This window comes from Phaseolus vulgaris, chromosome 10 (assembly GCF_000499845.2).
Source record: "Phaseolus vulgaris cultivar G19833 chromosome 10, P. vulgaris v2.0, whole genome shotgun sequence".
NCBI lineage: Eukaryota > Viridiplantae > Streptophyta > Magnoliopsida > Fabales > Fabaceae > Phaseolus > Phaseolus vulgaris.
The window spans coordinates 34,931,605-34,949,405 of NC_023750.2; the positions used below are offsets into that span (position 1 = coordinate 34,931,605).

The 17,801-nt window shown below is 30.7% G+C and overlaps 3 protein-coding genes across 6 annotated transcripts; 1 reads left to right on the forward strand and 2 right to left on the reverse strand.

Moving 5' to 3' along the window:
- Positions 1–415: 415 nt before the first annotated feature.
- On the forward strand, positions 416–3,353 carry LOC137819553 (type I inositol polyphosphate 5-phosphatase 12-like). 3 transcript variants are annotated; one of them, XM_068623439.1, is made up of 6 exons: positions 416–540; positions 819–1,179; positions 1,839–1,910; positions 2,155–2,326; positions 2,407–2,566; positions 2,658–3,353. In XM_068623439.1, the coding sequence occupies exons 1-5, from the start codon at positions 515–517 to the stop codon at positions 2,412–2,414; spliced, it is 639 nt and encodes a 212-aa protein (XP_068479540.1). In that variant the 5' UTR covers positions 416–514; the 3' UTR covers positions 2,415–2,566; positions 2,658–3,353. The 3 variants fall into 3 exon arrangements, with proteins under 3 accessions (XP_068479540.1, XP_068479539.1, XP_068479541.1); XM_068623438.1 differs by having other exon boundaries at positions 2,155–2,282; positions 2,368–2,566; XM_068623440.1 differs by having other exon boundaries at positions 2,155–2,282.
- Positions 3,354–11,425: 8,072 nt separating this feature from the next.
- LOC137819450 (probable E3 ubiquitin-protein ligase ZFP1) lies at positions 11,426–16,566 on the reverse strand. 2 transcript variants are annotated; one of them, XM_068623304.1, is made up of 11 exons: positions 16,070–16,566; positions 15,763–15,869; positions 15,117–15,347; positions 14,768–14,971; positions 14,552–14,642; positions 13,544–13,711; positions 13,215–13,323; positions 12,702–13,010; positions 12,116–12,496; positions 11,847–12,005; positions 11,426–11,745 (listed from the first exon to the last, which is right to left on the reverse strand). In XM_068623304.1, the coding sequence occupies exons 9-11, from the start codon at positions 12,347–12,349 to the stop codon at positions 11,611–11,613; spliced, it is 528 nt and encodes a 175-aa protein (XP_068479405.1). In that variant the 5' UTR covers positions 12,350–12,496; positions 12,702–13,010; positions 13,215–13,323; positions 13,544–13,711; positions 14,552–14,642; positions 14,768–14,971; positions 15,117–15,347; positions 15,763–15,869; positions 16,070–16,566; the 3' UTR covers positions 11,426–11,610. The 2 variants fall into 2 exon arrangements, with proteins under 2 accessions (XP_068479405.1, XP_068479404.1); XM_068623303.1 differs by having other exon boundaries at positions 15,763–16,336.
- On the reverse strand, positions 12,865–15,843 carry LOC137817976 (uncharacterized). Its single transcript, XM_068621201.1, has 4 exons — positions 15,763–15,843; positions 15,117–15,347; positions 14,844–15,000; positions 12,865–13,010 (listed from the first exon to the last, which is right to left on the reverse strand). The coding sequence occupies exons 1-4, from the start codon at positions 15,841–15,843 to the stop codon at positions 12,865–12,867; spliced, it is 615 nt and encodes a 204-aa protein (XP_068477302.1).
- Positions 16,567–17,801: the final 1,235 nt, after the last annotated feature.

Genomic DNA, 17,801 nt, shown 5'->3' on the forward strand with positions numbered 1-17,801 from the left:
GGGTGAGCATAAAAACTAGACACACCCCTCCCCATGTGCTCATTTGTGCACCCATGTGCCATGTGCACCCATGTGCTTCACATTTACATTTCATTTGGCTAGCATTAGGGTTGCATTATGGTCCTCCTTAGCCTATAAAAGGAGGAGCCTACACCTTGTATTTTCAAGTTTAATTGAGTAAGGTTATGCTGCCATTTTTGTGCACTAGCTTTACTTCTCCTAGAAATCTAGGCTATAAACTTCAATCCTTTCACCTTTCTCCCTTGAGCTGGTCGAACCACTCAAACACCACACTCATCATGCACCTTCAAAGCCAACACAACTCCTAGGAGGGCTTTGTTTCACTCACCCATTGCTTCCGCATCACTTTTACTACTTTGATTCAAGAAGAACACATGAAATGCCATCAACTTTGCACAATGGAGCTATCATATATCTTTTTCTGAGCTAGCGACAGCTCCACTTAAACACCTAAAGAAGGTCTTTGAGAAAACTTCTATTGAGAGTTTCAGACATGTTATTAAGCATTTCATTGATCAGGTGAGTAAAGTAATCATGTTTTCCTGTTTGTCTATTTAGAATATTACATGCCATCTTGAATTTTGACATTTAGTTGAATGTCTGTAAGACTAGTTGAATCTTGAAGTCACTATCACATAGTAAACTGGCTATCATTGCTGTAAGTTCTGTTATGAGTGCAGTTTAGATTACCCTGTTCTGTCATCAATTTTACAACATGTTACTTGATCACCACTATTGCTTTTCTATTTTTTGTTTTTCCTGTTGGTACAGTTTGTCATCATTGAAACCTTTGACAGGTATGATGCTTGCATGGATGTGACTGATAGTGATCACAAATTTGTCCAGTGTAAATTCAATGTAAAAATTTCTCATATTGATAGATCAATAAGGAGAAAGGAGTTTGGGGTGATTATGAAATCAAATGAGAAAATAAGATCTGTTCTTGAAGATTTATGTTATGTTCCAGAAGCCACTCTCAGCCCAAACAGTTTAGTCCTCCAGAACATGGACACTTCGTTCTTGCTTATTACTAACAGAAGTACAAAAGATAAGGCTATATATAAAATTACTTGTCAAGGCATCTCAATAGTCAAGAATGATGGACATGCACCTGAATATAGTCCAAGAGGTGGCTTTGGCTTTCCTAGATGGCTTGAGGTATTGTATCTTTTACCTTCAGATTCTCTATAATGCACTCCACCCGTTTCAGATTCCCTTCTCTGAAAATATAAAATAGTAAACAATTTTCAAACAGATCAAGCTTTCACTGTTAACACAATTGGATTCCTTAATCAAAGTTTGGACTTCGATTTTAGCTTCAGCATAAACTTCATCTGCTCCAAATGGGTAATCCACTAAGAGAGATTTAGGTTTTATTAAAAAATTGTTTTTGGTCTTTATAAAATTTTCTTTTTAGTTTTTTGTTTTAGTTCCTTAAAATGTTTTTCTATTTTAATTTAAAAATTAAAATTAAACTTTACTGAAAAGGATGTAAAAAAATAGTCTAAACTACCATAAATATTAAAGACTAGAAATAATACATTGTATTTATATTATTATTATTATTATTAAACTTCAGATTTCCAGCAATTACATTACCGGTGATTTATACTAGAAATAATTTGTTTGGATGATTCCACTAATGACTTCTTGCGCAGCATTCATGAAGGCCTCCATTGGAATTTTAGTATAGTTTTAGTTTAGAGTAAATTATTCCCCTCTGCACCTTATCCTCTCTTATTTTATCATGTATACTCCTTTGAGAAAGAGATGAATATAAATTATTCATAATACCATTGATTTTATGTTTCTTTCAGCTCAAGTATCATAACACGGGTAGAGAGAAGGATTGTCTTCCTCAAGTTGGGCAATGGAACATGATGAACAAGGTACTTGTGTACATTATATGATAATAATATAAAATGTGTGTTTTTTTTTATCTTTAATGGTTTAAAGATGTGAGCCATATTAGGTTAATTAGTTTTTAAGTTTGAGTGAAATTCTAATACATGCATGGTTACAAGGTGTTTGTCTTTTGAATGACTTTATTAGGGATGTCTGGCTTGTTTTTTTGCAATTAGATTATTTCTTAACTTTTCTTTTTTATGAATAATAATTTTCTATTTCTTTCAGAAAATGGAGAATGGGGGTACTGTTAACAACTGGTTCTGCATAAATTTTTCAAAGAGTGTTCAAGATAGTGTTTCCCGTGGCTTTTGCTATGAACTTGCTCAGATGTGCTATATATCTGGCATGACATGGTTTGTATACATCCTCTTTAATCAAGTGTTATATATCTGGCATGGTTTGTATACATCCTCTTTAATCAATTTGTTTTGCATGCAGCTTGCTTGATTGCTTGACTCATTTGTTTCATGTGATCAGACATTTAATCCCGAGCCAATTGTCACACCGGTTAGTTCTCGCCCTGATCAAGTGGAGAAAGATCTGAAAACCCGTTATCATGATGCAAAGAATAAGCTTCAGGGAAGGGAGCCTGATTTGCTCATTATTATTTTGCCTAACAATAATGGATCTCTTTATGGTTGGTGCATTGACTGTGATCGTTGTAACTTGTTTTTTTTATGCACACGTATATGTGAAAATATCTTAATTTTGTATTATTTTTTGTGTAGGTGACCTCAAATGTATATGTGAGACAATCTTGGACTAGTTTCACAATGTTGTTGGATTAAGCATGTGTTTAAAATGAGCTAGCAGTACCTTGCAAATGTTGCATTGAAAATTAATGTAAAAGTGTATGGGAGAAATACTGACATTTTCTTTAGCTATTTAAATAATAATGGTGTGTTAAAACTGCAGGTTGTGGCTTCTCAAGATTATCTTGAAATTACAAAGTAGGTTGGTTTAGTCTGGGCCCAAGTTCATAGACAGGAACTCATTTAGGATCTTTTCAAGCAATGGCAAGATCCAGTTAGAGGAATAGTGACTGGTGCTTCATCACCTAATAAAATAATAGAATCAAGTAATAGGATCAAGTGCTGGAAGCAAAACTGATTAGGGATATGTGTTTAATTTTAAAGTTGATTATGGATGTATGAACTTTGAGTGTACTTGCAACTTTCATTGACATATTAAAGGCCTTACATATCTCCAACCGCACACCCAAAGAAATTACTCTCTTTGTTACAAGCTACACCTTCTTAGATGAAGGTGCAATAAACATTGTAAAAGTAAATGTTTCTCTTCTAGTATAAGTTATATAATTTTTAGAGCTAAGTGCAGCAGGAAGGGTGTTTGGTTAATCCAGTTGGATTACCCATATGGTGGTTTGTAAGTGTAGTATGTAGGATTATGAGGATTGATTTGTGTAAGGCTCAGAACACTCCTGAAAGTGTTACTTTCAATGGATTTAATTCTTTGTCGATAAAAAACACCTTCTTAGATGCCTTAACAGTCAGCTTGCATGCATAAGATTTTCTTTGTTTCTTTGAGAATGAACCTCTTTAGAATAGACCTGCAATCATATACTTTTTCAAACCCTAAGATATATCAAGAATGCATTTTTAACATAAAAATCAACATAATACATCACATAAAACAATTATAACTTTTCAACATATATAAAATATATAAATTAGTATAACTTTTCAACATATATAAAATATATAAATTAGTAAGGTCAAAATAATCCTTTACAATACATTCAACACTGTACAACACATAAAGTTATGTCATTAGTGAGGATATGCTTCACAATTCATTATTTACAACTACATTTTCTATACAATATAATTCATATAATAAAATAAAACAAATAAACTAAATATATAAATTCAATATTTTCTATACAAATTTTAAATATATATATATATAATAACCACGTTGATTTAATTATAGAAACACATTATAAAACTTGTTTTTTTTTTAAATCCGGTCAACCAAAATAAATTCAGTGAGCAAAATCTGACCACAGGGCACAAATTTTCCTTGACCCCAATCTATTAGATGAAATCCTCACATGAACTCTTTTCCTCACTGCCTAAAAAATGTTGAAGATTTTGACATCACTGAACCGATTATTAATAAAATATTTATTTATGTAGAATTCCAAACTCAACTAAACACCTCAAATTTAACAATTAGGTTACAAAACCAAGTTCAACTATCAATGCAAAAACGTATATAATTCTATTTTATAATCCCAAACTCTTCTAACAATATTCTTTCACATAATTTCTCCGTTTAATAACTCAACAAAGTTTTAATAAGTTTGAGTTTAACGCAAGAAGTTCAAATTTACTTAAAAAAAACAGAGAATCATTTTCCCCCCATATAAACTATATACTTAAACACATATTCCTATGGAAAGCACTTATCATGCACAACCCAAAAAAAAAAAATGAAAAAAAAACCTTACATGTACCCTAATAAATAAATCTCTTAAAGAATAATTTAAAAAGATAATATAGATTTTTACAAAATAAAATTTAAATAGTTAAACTTTTCTGTTCATAAATATTTTAACATAACTAGTCATTCTGCCTTCATCAAATCTATTTAAAATTAGTTGACCACAGATTGTCTTCAATAGTGGGTACCACAATGTTTTTAAAAAACACGTATCAATACGTAGTAATAAGTAATTATAAATTATGTTTGTTTATGTTTGAATATTCTAACCAAATGAGATTTCATCATTTTATATACATAGAAACAAATTGATCATTTAGCCGCCAAATTAATTGGATAACTCTTTTCCTATGTTTCATCACATCAACTTCAAGGATGGAATTTTTCATATTTAATGTTATCATCATAGATTAATCAATTAAGAGCACAAAATAATGTACTTATCCTTGAATTGCCATTTTCTTTTTTTTGACAAAAAATAATTTATATTTTGTTCTCTTTATTTTCCTAAAAATTTAAATGTTTTTTTAGTCCATATAAATAGATTTTATTTTGTTTTCATTCAACTAAGTTTAATATTTTTTTATATAAATAAATAATCACTTATAATTTTTTACTTTTTAATATATTATAAACAATAATTTTCATTTTAGTCTTTAGAATAATGACTATTTTTTTATAAAATTTTATTTAAATAAAAATTATCCCATATAAATTTTTTAATAGTTATATATTTATCATGTTATATGTAAAAAATATTGGAGACAAAATATATTATAAATTGTGTTGAGATAAAAAAAATGTTTTTTACATTATAAATATTTTCAATATAATATAGTATACTTAATAATTCTAAAATGCTTAAAACACATTCTACTAATTTTGTCTTTAGAAATGAAATCTATACTTTTAAAAAATAAATCATTACAATCATCCAAAATTATATTACTAAAATAAAAATACCAGGAATAAATTATAAACATCTAAAAAATTATAATTATTTTCAATAAAAAGTGTTAAAAATTATATTATTGAATTAAAAATAGAAATAATATGTATAATTATCTTATAAAAAATAATTACCTTAATTTAAACATATATTTTGCCCTTAATTAAACTAATATTTTTATTATTTTAATATTAAACTTACCATGTTTTTTAATAAGGACTAAAAAAGAACTATTAAAAAATGTTACTCATATTTGTGAGCATTAGAATATACATACATGTATATATTATAACCAAACTATACTTTAGCCATTGAGTTTATTTATTACTCTTAACAACAACACACAAATATATAATGGTAGCTTTAGGGTTAGCAAGTTGTGAAGCATGATACATAATTTTATGCAAATTGTTAGAGTCTTCCAAATCTTTATATTAACTCTATATGAATTAGAAAAAAAAAACAATTGAGACAAACCAGCAAATGATGACACCATGAGTAACACCTTCTTAGTTTAGTTTCTTTTGTCCTTTTTTGTGTATAAAAATATTTTAAGTGATGAACATTAAGTGATTCCTTCGTTTTCTGTTAAGTCAAAACGACTTATCTCACTTTTTATTTTTTTTTTATTATGTCTTTAAGGATGTTGTAATACTCCAAGCTACTTGCAGCTAAAAACAAAACTTCAAACTATGGGCCATTAAATATAAAACTAAAAGAATAACAAATTAATTAAATGCATTATGTTGCTTTTGGCAAGAGAAAATAATTTGACAAGTGGTTTAAGTTGTATTTGGAAAAAGTCAAATCATTTTGTGTTGTTTGGGTTAGATCGAAAAAGGATAGAAATTGTCAAACCCCAAAAATTATTTTAGAGAATATTAATTAATTTTCTTTTCAGTGATCTGATAAATGTTAATTACAGTGTATTTTTTAAAATTGAGTATTAATTTTATTTATTTTAGAATAATTTTGTATATATTTGTTTAAAATAAAATTTAAAATTAAAAGAGATATTTTGGTACATGTAATTAATTTAAATAAATAAACTGAAAACAATAAGCAGTTGCAATTTAGAGTGGAAACGAACAGTTTAAATCGAAGAAAAATAATGCAAAAACATCAAGTTAACATATTTAAGAAAGTTTAAATTAAAAAAGTAACATTAAAGACGATATTAACTAAAAAAATTGAGAGGTCTTGAAAATATAAAAAATAATAATGACGAAAACAACGAGAAGTGTCTTGCGAAAAAAAATCCAATATTTTTTTTTTTACTTGTGAGAGAGAAATAGAATTTGATCGGTGTAAGTGGTATCAAATTTAAGAATGACATAAGGTAGATATAGAATTTGTTTACTATACTATTGACTTTTATTGAATAGAGAATTTTGAAAATTTATTTTTTATAAATTTTATATTTAGTATTATCATGAATTTTTACATTTCAATTAGGTTGATATCTAAAAATTCTTTCATCATCTATTATCACATAAAACATATTATTAGAAAAGAAAAGAAAGATTATAACATGTTATTGAAAAGGTCCAAACTAATACAAGTAGTAACATAGGGTACCATATAAAATTTTCAAACACTTTCTCCATTTCCCTCTAATAGACCAAGGAACCAAAATAGTAGAGGAAAAAGCTTAACAAAGCAAAGAAGAGTCACTCTCCAAAGTCTCTTATGACCAACAACAATAGCAAACTCAATGCAAGAATAACAAACACAATCTCAGGATACAAGGAGTTTTGAATCTCTCAATATACAGAAAAACTTCCAATATACTCTCTTTTGACAATAACTATTTGTGAAGATCCCATCACAAATAACAACACTTGAAGGGCCTTTGGTAGACCCATCAATATTTGATTTGATACAACCAACATTAGGGAATTTCCAAACCACTTGCACCGGTATAAAGCCCTTAAAAGGCTTAATGCTTATACAAAAAAAAAACTTCAAAATAGAAAAGTCAGGGATATCATTATGCATCTTTTTATTGAAAGCATTACATGACATTCTAATGCACTCCGTGACCGAATCAATGATAATTACTTGTTGGAACCTCACATGATACCTCATCCTCTAGGTCATTCATAAAGAAAAAGTGATATTTTCAAGCCTAACGTGCTTGATCAGAGGTGTACCTGTATAGGCAAAGAGGGCCTAGATAGTACTTGGAACGGGGTGTACAATTGCTAACGTGTCGGTGATCTCTTTGCTCCTTCCTTCGAGATTCCTTCCTCAAATGTTGGTACTCTGTCGGGGTTGACCTAAAAAGGTACTCAAACGATCAAGTAAGTACTCTGTGTAAACAATGTGTATTTGTAAAATGATACCTTACACCTCTATAAAAGGTTTATTTATAGTGTTAATCATGGGTCCTTGTCATGATGGGCGGAATGTCAGTTGTTCACTGATGGTAGCGAGATCCCTAATTTATAGGGAGATATATTGGTACATGAGTATGTTGGCATATTTGAAAAATATCTTTGATATCTTTCAGTTAATCAGTATTTAGCTGATTTGTCGGAGATATTTCTCGCATACTCAGAGACATGAATATAACTTATTAAGTGCTCTTGTAATTGTCGTTGTTATAATTTATTAAGTGTCTTGAGATGTTTTTGACATGGTCGGACGGTCGTCAAGGCCAAGACTGACTCGTCCAGTATTGACCGGTACAAGAGGGCTCTCGAAAAATTTAATAAAAGAAATAATACCTAAAGGTGAAAGGTTAGTAAAATCACGAAAGACAGTTTGTATCCAAGTCCAAAGATAAAATACATACAAACAATAAAAAAAACGAATGAAATCCTTGTGTTTCTAGCACAAAGTACACATAAAGCATAACATAACTCCTCTCTTTTAAATGTCCTTATAAGCAAGAAGCCTATTGTGTTGGATTTTCCAAAGGACTAAATATTTTGAAGGGGTTAAAAAGAGCAAAAGAGGAGAAGAAATCTTTAGTAGTTTATTTACTAAGGATGCCACTATCCTCCAACACCCAATTAGGGATATCAGACAAACAAAAGAGAGCCATATGCATAATATCTTGAATATTTGGAATCTTGTTAAGAATAAAGGAAATATTCCAAGTAGTACCCCCTCCAACCATGCTCAACATTAGAAGAAAGATTAATCCTCTCTTGATAAAGGACACATGTAATGATAGATATACAGACAAGAAAATACCATAAATCATTCCAAAATTTAATGAGATCTCTCTTACTGATGCGAGTTGATTTTAGAATTGCACATTTTTATGGGTTGCACTTTGTTTATGGTTTTGATTTTAAACAAATATGAGAAACCCAAAGAAGATTCTTATTGGACACGAACTTAACCAAGTAGTTAAGTAAGTGTGAAGGTTCACTTCTAGAGGGCAAAGAGAAAATACAATTATATGTTGTTGATGATGAAGAGGTGCGAAATTAAAGAGCATATAAGGAAAAGAAAGAAGATGGAAACCATATAGAAAAATATGAACACAAGAACATAAAGGAATGGAAAATAAAAAGATGAAAGGAAAGAGAAGCTTAGGATGATGAAGGTGTGATCACGCCACTTGGAGGGGGAGGAGACTCCAAGATAAGTGGTGAAGAGTCGCTACTTGAGGTGCACTACTCTCAAGATAAGACCAAGAACAATTTAGGAGATAAAGCTCACTAATCACTCAAACATAGTTTTTCTTCTTAATTCAAATTCAAGTGTGTCATGCTCCGGGTCATCTTTCGAGAAGGTTGGGCTAGTTTAGAGAATGCTCAATCTCTCAGGTCTTCATCACTTACCAAGAGTTCGAAAAGTATTTCAAGAATTGTGTCACAAAAATCACTTATGTCAGGCCAAATCGAAGATGAATGATAGGTAGGGGTTTTCAAATACTTGTTTTTAAAGAACCTAGCTCTCATAACGACATACTAGGGCCTATAACTATAAGAAAAAATTAATGTCAATCTAAGGAGATAAACCTTGTTTTCCACCTGAAAATCAAGAACTTGCAAACCACCGTCTAATTTAGGATTGCAAACAATGTCCCAATTAACATTAACCATACCAATCTTGGCACCAATCCATATAAAATGTCTAATACATTTATCTACATCTTTAAGCAGATTCACATATTATTTATATATCTGGAAGTTATAAGCCATAAAACCAAAAATAACTAAATTGACTAAATGAACCATCCTCGTCATACTTAAGACTTTGCCTTTCCAAGAAGCCAACTTAGATTTCACCTTATCAACTAATGGTTGGAGATATCTAAACTTGGGAGCACCTACAAAAGTGGGAACACCAAGGTATTTGAAAGAAATATACCCTCTATTGCATCCAATAACACTTTTAATTCTCCCATTGAATGCAATAGAATTATCAACGATAAAGAACAAACTTTTAGCAGCATTCATCATTGACTTGAAACTAGATTAATTTTATAGAAAAAATTGAAAATTTCTATAATAAAATAATGTAAATTTTGGAAAAATATATTGAAATTATTTTAAAATTTTAAAAGTATTTTGATTTATTAAAGTTAAAACATTTCAAATTTTACCTAAAAAATTAAGAATATTAACTTTTTTTTTTATATTTTTTAATTTATGTTTATTGTCTTCTCAACTTGATTTTGATAGAAGTATTGTTAACTTAATTAAGATCAAAATAGAATTGACTTGATCAAGATTTATGTGTCATAGTCTCAACATGTTTTATTAATCTAAGATTTCTTTCAAACTAAAGTTGATCATGTTTACTTTTTAATTGACATTTATGTTATTGTTAGTGTTAGGTTATAGTAATTTCTCAAGCAACATTAGTTAGAGTTTTCTTGGCCTACATTACCAACATTTTTCAAGTGATGTTAAACACATTTTTCTATGTCAACTAAAATTATTTTTTGTTATATTTTGAACAATATAAATTAAAGTCATTTTTCGTTCAACGTTAATAATAAGGATTTTCCTACTTGATCTTAGAAGAACTACCTTTTAGTTAATGTCGATTAAGGTTTATTTTATTAATGATAATATGAGCTATTTTTTATTTATACTGTCAAATCTTTTTTTATTGTTGGTGTAAATCATTATTATTTATTGTTTTATATTACATAAAATTTTCTCAACTAATATCGAACAAACTATTCTTGGTGAATGTCAACTAATTTTTTATTAATGTCTCTGTTATTAATATTTGTAGTGATTTTTTTATTGGCATCAGTAATATTCTTTGACAATAATTTATTAAGATTTTTTTTCTTAACATTGGCATAGAAAAATAAGAAACCAACATTAAGTAGAAATAGTTTTGACTAATGTTACATGAAAAAGCTTTTAATCGACAGTGATTGAAAAGTTAACAAAAAAATTATTAAGTAACTTTTACTAATAATAACATTTATCAAGTTGGACTAAAAAATATTATTAATATTTTCATATTTTTTAATTATTAATAATGGTTTAATGTGTTTCTTTTTTTTTTGCATTTGGCGGTAATCAGAATATTTTATCAAAAAAAAAATTTAATAACTTTATCCAAATAGAACAATTGGAAAATAAAAAAAAATTAAAATGAGATTAATTAAAAATTTTAATATTTTAATATCTTACAAATTATGAAATTCCTAATCTAAATATAATGTTAAAAATTACTTAAATAAATAAGATAGAGAAAACAATTCAACATACACTAATGTGCTTTTATATATATATATATATATATATATATATATATATATATATAATTCCGAAAATTCTGTATAATTCTAATTCCAAAATTGTTTTTTTATTCTAGAAAGGGTAACAAAATATTTGTTTGTTTAAGCTAATATTCTTAAATATTTGTTTGTTTAACCTAATATTCTTAGATATTTATTTGTTTAAGCTAATATTCTTAGATATTTATTTGCTTAATATAATATTCTTAGATATTTATTTGTTTAATGTAATATTCTTTATATTTGTTTGTTTAATGTAATATTCATGTATATTTGTTTGTTTAAGCTAATATTCTGTAATTTCTTTAAATATCAATTCTTTTTTTTAGAAGTTAATATTTTAAAGTAATATTATATCATAATTTGAATCCAATATATAATTTATAAAAAAAAAAGTGAAAGCCATGTAACCAGATGTGTATTAACTATTACACCAATGAGTTTATTCAGTATTACTCATTATTACAACAATGTTAGGTATGTACTACTTCATACACAACAAAACATGAAGGAGGATGCATGAACAATGAATTTTTTTTTTCATCTATCCAATAGCCAATGCTTTTGATTTGCATAGGGGACATACATTTTTCTCTTGTAACCATCTCCTTACACAATCTGCATGGTATTCATGTCCGCATTGAAGAATTCCAATCTCCTCTTCGTTCTTATATTCATCCTGTGAAATCATATCATGTCATGCATAAGTAATGCAATTAACAGGAGAAAGAGGAAAACATGTTTCTAATAGTACATACTATAAAATAATACATTTGATACCTGACATATTATGCAAAGATCGATTTCCAGTTCCTCAGAAGTTGATCCCTCCAAGTTATTAGGCAGTAGATAAGTTTTTGTTAGCATTTGGCTTGCAATAATTTCTTCGGACAAACCCCTCTCTACGCTGCCAATCCGTTCACCTAATATAAGAAGCTCCTGTAGTGGAATTACAAAGAGTTAGAAAATTAAAGTTTTCATAGTCACTTAGACCTATAGCCAATCCACATTCATAGCAAAATACACTAGACAATACATAACATACTTGCCTCATATGACATGTCGTCAATGTCCAATTGTATATCACTATGATGGTCACGGAATGAAGCAACTTCTTGACGAAAGGCCCTAGGAGGAAGATTATGCATGTTGCCTCTAGGAGCATGAAAGTTGGAGTGACCTCTAGCAGGATGATTATGCATGTTGCCTCTACGAGCATGAAAGTTGGAGTGACCTCTATGCATGTTACCTCTACGAGCATGAAAGTTAGAGTGACCTCTCATCTCTTGCACTTGCACAGGCGGTGCATGATGATGGTAGTGCTGATGGGCAAATTTGTGGCTCCTTCTACTTCCAGTTGTATCATGATATCTGTGGAGAGTTCATTCTTGAATTCTCTAATGAACTTACATTAGCACTGGGAGTTGGAGCTGTCAGAAGACCAAATTCATTCACCATGTCAAGGATTTAAAGAAAATATGACATAATTGCATGGAATAAAAAAAACATAAGAAACATAAACATAATTTCTTGGTTGAAAACACTTTCAAAAAAGATGCTTTAGTTGTAAGTAACTGGTTTAGAAATGGAAGCAAGAAGTGGAAGGAAGTAGAATAAGAAAAACAGATATCTTACCTTGAATCAAAGATCCCCAAGAGCCAAAGCTATGAATGAAGGGGATGCCAATTGCATTAGATGAAACTGTAACACTAATATGATTTGAAACACCAATATCAAGACTATGTTGATGCTGAACTCCATTGAGTTGTGTCATTCCATACACCATCCTATTGTCATATTAAGCGTCTAGTAAGAAATGGGAATCCATTGCATTTCCTTCCACCACTATTACTCTTAACATATTAGGTTCAGGTTCAGAAATGTTTGTCCTCCCAGGATAGGTGCTATCAGATTGAAACCCTTGTTCACTCATCTCGTTCATTTCTGTAATTGGGAGGATAATAATCAAAAGTTTAAAACCATATACAAATATGACCAAGAAAATAAAAATAAAAGCCAGACACTTCTGAATGTTAAAGTAACCCTTTTTTACATGATAAAAAAAAGCAGACAGACAAAAATAGCAAACTTTGGAATAAAAAGTCATCATCTGATCAAACAAAACTGAGAACTAAACCAAAACCTTACCTCGTTATCAAGTGACAGACTTTCCAAGGTTTCCAATCTGAATTCTCTTTCGAACAAAAAGCAGGTGAATCCAGGGTGAAGAAGGAAAATTTGAACGTTATCCGTAGATCTATTGCAACATAGATTGCTTATAGTATGATTTTAAAAAAGAAAACCTTTACTGTTAAAGATATTTTAATTTTGAAAATCTAATTTAAAATATTTAGTTTATTAGATATTCTTTGTAAATCTATTATAAAATGATTATATCAAGCATATTAGATAGGCACTTCATTCTTGTTCAAACTTCATTGACAGTCAACAAGAACAACAAGAAGAGACCATCTTACCTTTGTGGTCAACTGTGCAGTGAGGTAAGATTCGCTCAAGCAGATGCTCATCAACATAACCAACATTTCCAAGGTACTTACATTATATATCACTCTTTCTGAACGCAAAGATCAACCAGAGTTGGTATCTTTGGTGCACAAAATTCATCTCTTGTCATCATAATTTCACTGCTCATCAAGAACAATAGAATTCGATTCAAAATACTAACCAACCATCAAATTAATAATCAACTAAATCTTGATTTGATAATTAAATAATCAACTAAATCTTGATTTGATAATTAAATAATCAACTAAATCTTGATTTGATAATTAAATGTAGATTAGATTCAATGATAGATTTAATTGATTGATTGTTGCAATTTCAATATGAATCTTTAAATTATTTAATTCAAAATTAATTTGTTAGAAAAATATGCACTTGCTGATTACTATTTACATCTTTTATTTTAGAAATCAAACTAATAATCAACTAAATCTTGATTTGATAATTAAATGTAGATTAGATTCAATGATATTTTGATTTAATTGATTAATTGATTGTTGCAACTTCAATATGAATCTTTAAATTATTTCAGTCAAAATTAATTTGTTAAAAAAATATTCTTTTGTAATTATTATATTTCATAAAACATATTTTAGAGGAATAAATTTAAATTAATATAATTTTAAAATTATTTAAACTTTTCTGAGTGCATGTAGGTATTTTTGCTACATAAATTATTTAAAATTTGATCACATTACTAAAAAAATATTTCTCATTTGTATATTTAAAGGATGGATTTGATTTTAATAAAATAAATTTTTTTTACTTATAAATCTTAACCAAATTAAAATATGCATGGGTTTCGAACAAATGAAGAATATTGAATGGAAATTATGTTACTGAAACTTGAAAACTCAAATTTTCCCTTTTAATTGCTTCTTTTCACCACTGTCAGCAATGCATATGTTTAAATTATATTACATAATTAGAATGCCAAACAACCAACAATTAAAATTACTTACATCAGGCCATGTATCTGTAATGAATTCCATGATGTCATAAGCTATAACCACCCTTCCTTTTTGCTTGATTACCTATTTCTTCTTTTGCGACCTGCCAGATTTATAAATAACTTAGGATAAAATACATGGTAAGTTATAAGTATCCAACTGCTGTAACTACCAAAACAAACCATCAGTATAATGTATGTCACTAACTCAATGTGACAATTCACAGACCTTCTAGGCCTGCCTGCCCCCTAATCCCACTGACTGTTCGAATAGCTGCGCCTTCAAACCGAGCTACTTCACAGACCTTCCTTGATAAGTGCTGTCTTCTTGAATATCTTGCATGGATAACCAACCAATTTGATTTTCTTCACTATCCTTGCTGCATGATTAAACTCAAGCACAACTGCAGTGGCAGGTAATCCTAAATGTTGCCTGATAAACATAATACATCCTCTCAGGCACTAAGCAAAACAATAACACAGAAAAAAAAAGGAATAAACTACAAAAGTAAAGATCCCATGATTTGACAAGACTTTAAAGAAGGATTATTTAACAGAAAGGAATGTAAGCACCAGACCTGATGGTTTGATAAATTCTGAACAGCTACAACCCCAGTGTTGGGAGGAGCAAGAGGGCCCCAAAACATAGCAAGGCAATGCATGTGTTCTGGAGTGTACTTAAGCATTCGATGCCTTCCATTGCTATCCTCAATGGCATAAACTGGGGTTGTCTGGTAACGCCTCCATCCTACAGATACAATAATTGGATCTCTAGTCTTCAAAACTTTCTTGTGCCGCTTTAACCTTGTCTGGAAACAAATAGAAAACAAATCTCAAAAGTTCAAATTTCAGTCAACTTTTAAAACTGAACTCAATCAAGGCTTTAAATGTTTTAGAAGCCAAACTTTCATTTTGTTCTACACAAACAGATTTTGGCATTCCTTTCCTCGCATATATAGGAGGTCCATGTTACCATCTTAGTAAACAGCTATAAATAGTCACTATTTCAAATCTAAATAATACACAATACATTCATTTTGATATTTTACGGAGTTTTTTTATGGTCACACGTGACTTGTCATAGGATTATTGCATTAAACAATCTGGACAAATAGAAATCCCAACCAATTTACTTTTAAAGAAAATATTAGTTTTATTGACCTTAAAATGTTAATAACACTTGTGAACTTAAACATTATAAGGAATGATGCTTTAAACACTGACCTGCATATATCCAACATTTTCCTCCCCTATACCAACCCCTCCAACCAATATTGGATGGTAGGGATCAAAGTATTCAACCATCTAACAATCGGGTATCAAAGAAACACCTGATTGGAATAAGAACAACAGAAATGAAATTGAATTGAAGAAAAATAGAAACGTGGAATTCAATCTGTAATGAATTTTTTCATATCAAGATTAACGTATAGATGTTAAAGAAACTATAAATATGTGGTAATATTGATTTTCTGATTGATTGATCTGAAATAAAGAAATGAAGGATGTCAATTTGAAATGAACCGTCTACCACTCTCCTATGCCATGATTAAAGAGGTAACAAAGAAGGGTAGGGTTGGTTCGATGGCAGATTTTTCGTTTTTCTTCACAAACTTCCCAGACCATTTCTTTGAAAAGGATTTGTGGAAAGTCTTTCAGAGGTGGGGACGAGTTTTGGACGTGTTCATCTCTAGAAAGCTTAATTCTAGAAATCGGAGGTATGGTTTTGTTAGATTTCAAGGAGTGGAAGATGCGTATGCATTGGAGAAGAAGTTGGACGCTATATGGATCGGTACGTGGAAACTACAGGTGAATATACCTAAATATAGTAGGTCTGAGAGGATGCCTAAGAAGCGGGGTGAGATATCCCGGTCTACTGGGAGGTTAAGGGAGCAGGTGCAACAAAAGAAAAGTATTATACAAATCAGTAGTAAATGCTACTTTGTGTGTAGGGGAGGGAATCTTGGATGGTAAATTATTACAGAAACAACGTGAGGTGAGCTTTGCGTTGTGTGAAAAAACGTCTTCAAACTCTTCAAAGGTAGTTGGGGGTGTGATTAAATGTAAGGGAGTGAAGAATGCGGCTTGCATTAATGGTGTTAAAGAGGTAACAGAGAATGTTCAAGAGGAGAATGGTGGGGCTTGCCATGAGATGGTTGGGGGAGAGTAACAGTTCTGAGCTTAAAGCGGAGCAATTACACATGGATTTAGGGTGTAGTATTCTGCATGTAGCTAGCCATGTTAAGGTTGGTGAAGTGCAGGTTCACAAATAGCAAGGAATAGCTTGCCAAGAAGTGGTTGGGGGAGAGAGCAAGATAAATGCTTTTAATGTGGAGTTCCCAAACATGAATTCATTTAGGAGAGAGGTGCATGCTGCTCACATTTATGGCAATTCTGGTGGAGCATTCAATGAAATGCATATGGCGGTTGGGGGAGTATATGAGGAGCATTCAAACGTGATTCCATGTAGGAGTGAGAAGTATGTAGCTCACATTAATGGCAATATTGGTGGAGTAATTGAAGCTAATATAATAAATGAGGAGCACTCAAACGTGATTCCATGTAGGAGTGAGAAGCATCCAACTCACATTAATGACAATATTAGTGGAGTAAAGAATCTCCAAGATAAGCATGGCACGATGCGTCATAAGGTGGTTGGGGGAGTGAATGAAGCTATATTAATTAATGAGGAGCACCCAAGCGTGAACCCACGTAGGAGTGAGGGGCATGCAACTCTTTTTTATAGTTGTAATGGAGGAGTAGCGAATTCCAAAGATAAACAAGGCTTGGTTTGTCATAAGGAGGTTGGGGGAGTGAATAAAGCTAATATATTTAATGTGGAGCAATCAAGAGTGCATGTAGATAGCCTTAATGGCTTTAAAGATGGCGTAGTGAATGAGAGAGAGGAGTGGCACAACAAAGAAATAGTTAGAGATAGTAAGGTGGGGAGGTGGGTTGATGATTGGCGTGCAGGGCTTCCAGATGAGTATGAGGTGGGAGGTTCTGTTGCACCAGGCCCAACAGTTGTAGAGGCGAAGCAATCTGGAGGGGTTGTGGCGGGGGCAAGAGGGGTACAAGAGGAGGTTGTAGGTGAGGGAGCGGTGTCTTCTCCGTTTAAAGAGAACAATTTGGTTGATGTGAGGGTGGTTCAGGTGGATTATCTGGATCAGCAACTGGTGTTGAGGTCATTCTCTATTCTTTTGTCAAATAGTGCAACCGAGAATTGTAATAGAATCTTCAAGATGAAAAACGAAGAGTATGAG

What these genes read in the sequence shown, in the direction of transcription:
- LOC137819553 (XM_068623438.1), top strand. Translation starts at nt 515, where the DNA reads ATGTTATTAAGCATTTCATTGATCAG. An exon ending in GCTTTCCTAGATGGCTTGAG is followed by an intron (nt 1,180 to 1,838) that starts GTATTGTATCTT and finishes TGTTTCTTTCAG; the next exon opens with CTCAAGTATCATAACACGGG. An exon ending in AATGGAACATGATGAACAAG is followed by an intron (nt 1,911 to 2,154) that starts GTACTTGTGTAC and finishes TATTTCTTTCAG; the next exon opens with AAAATGGAGAATGGGGGTAC.
- LOC137819450 (XM_068623304.1), bottom strand. Translation starts at nt 12,349, where the DNA reads ATGAGAGGTCACTCTAACTTTCATGCTCGTAGAGGTAACATGCATAGA. An exon ending in TTGACGACATGTCATATGAG is followed by an intron (nt 12,006 to 12,115) that starts GCAAGTATGTTA and finishes ATTCCACTACAG; the next exon opens with GAGCTTCTTATATTAGGTGA. An exon ending in ATCTTTGCATAATATGTCAG is followed by an intron (nt 11,746 to 11,846) that starts GTATCAAATGTA and finishes ATGATTTCACAG; the next exon opens with GATGAATATAAGAACGAAGA.
- LOC137817976 (XM_068621201.1), bottom strand. Translation starts at nt 15,843, where the DNA reads ATGGTTGAATACTTTGATCCCTACCATCCAATATTGGTTGGAGGGGTT. An exon ending in AAAATGTTGGATATATGCAG is followed by an intron (nt 15,348 to 15,762) that starts GTCAGTGTTTAA and finishes ATTTGTTTCCAG; the next exon opens with ACAAGGTTAAAGCGGCACAA. An exon ending in GACAGCACTTATCAAGGAAG is followed by an intron (nt 13,011 to 14,843) that starts GTCTGTGAAGTA and finishes TCCCAATTACAG; the next exon opens with AAATGAACGAGATGAGTGAA.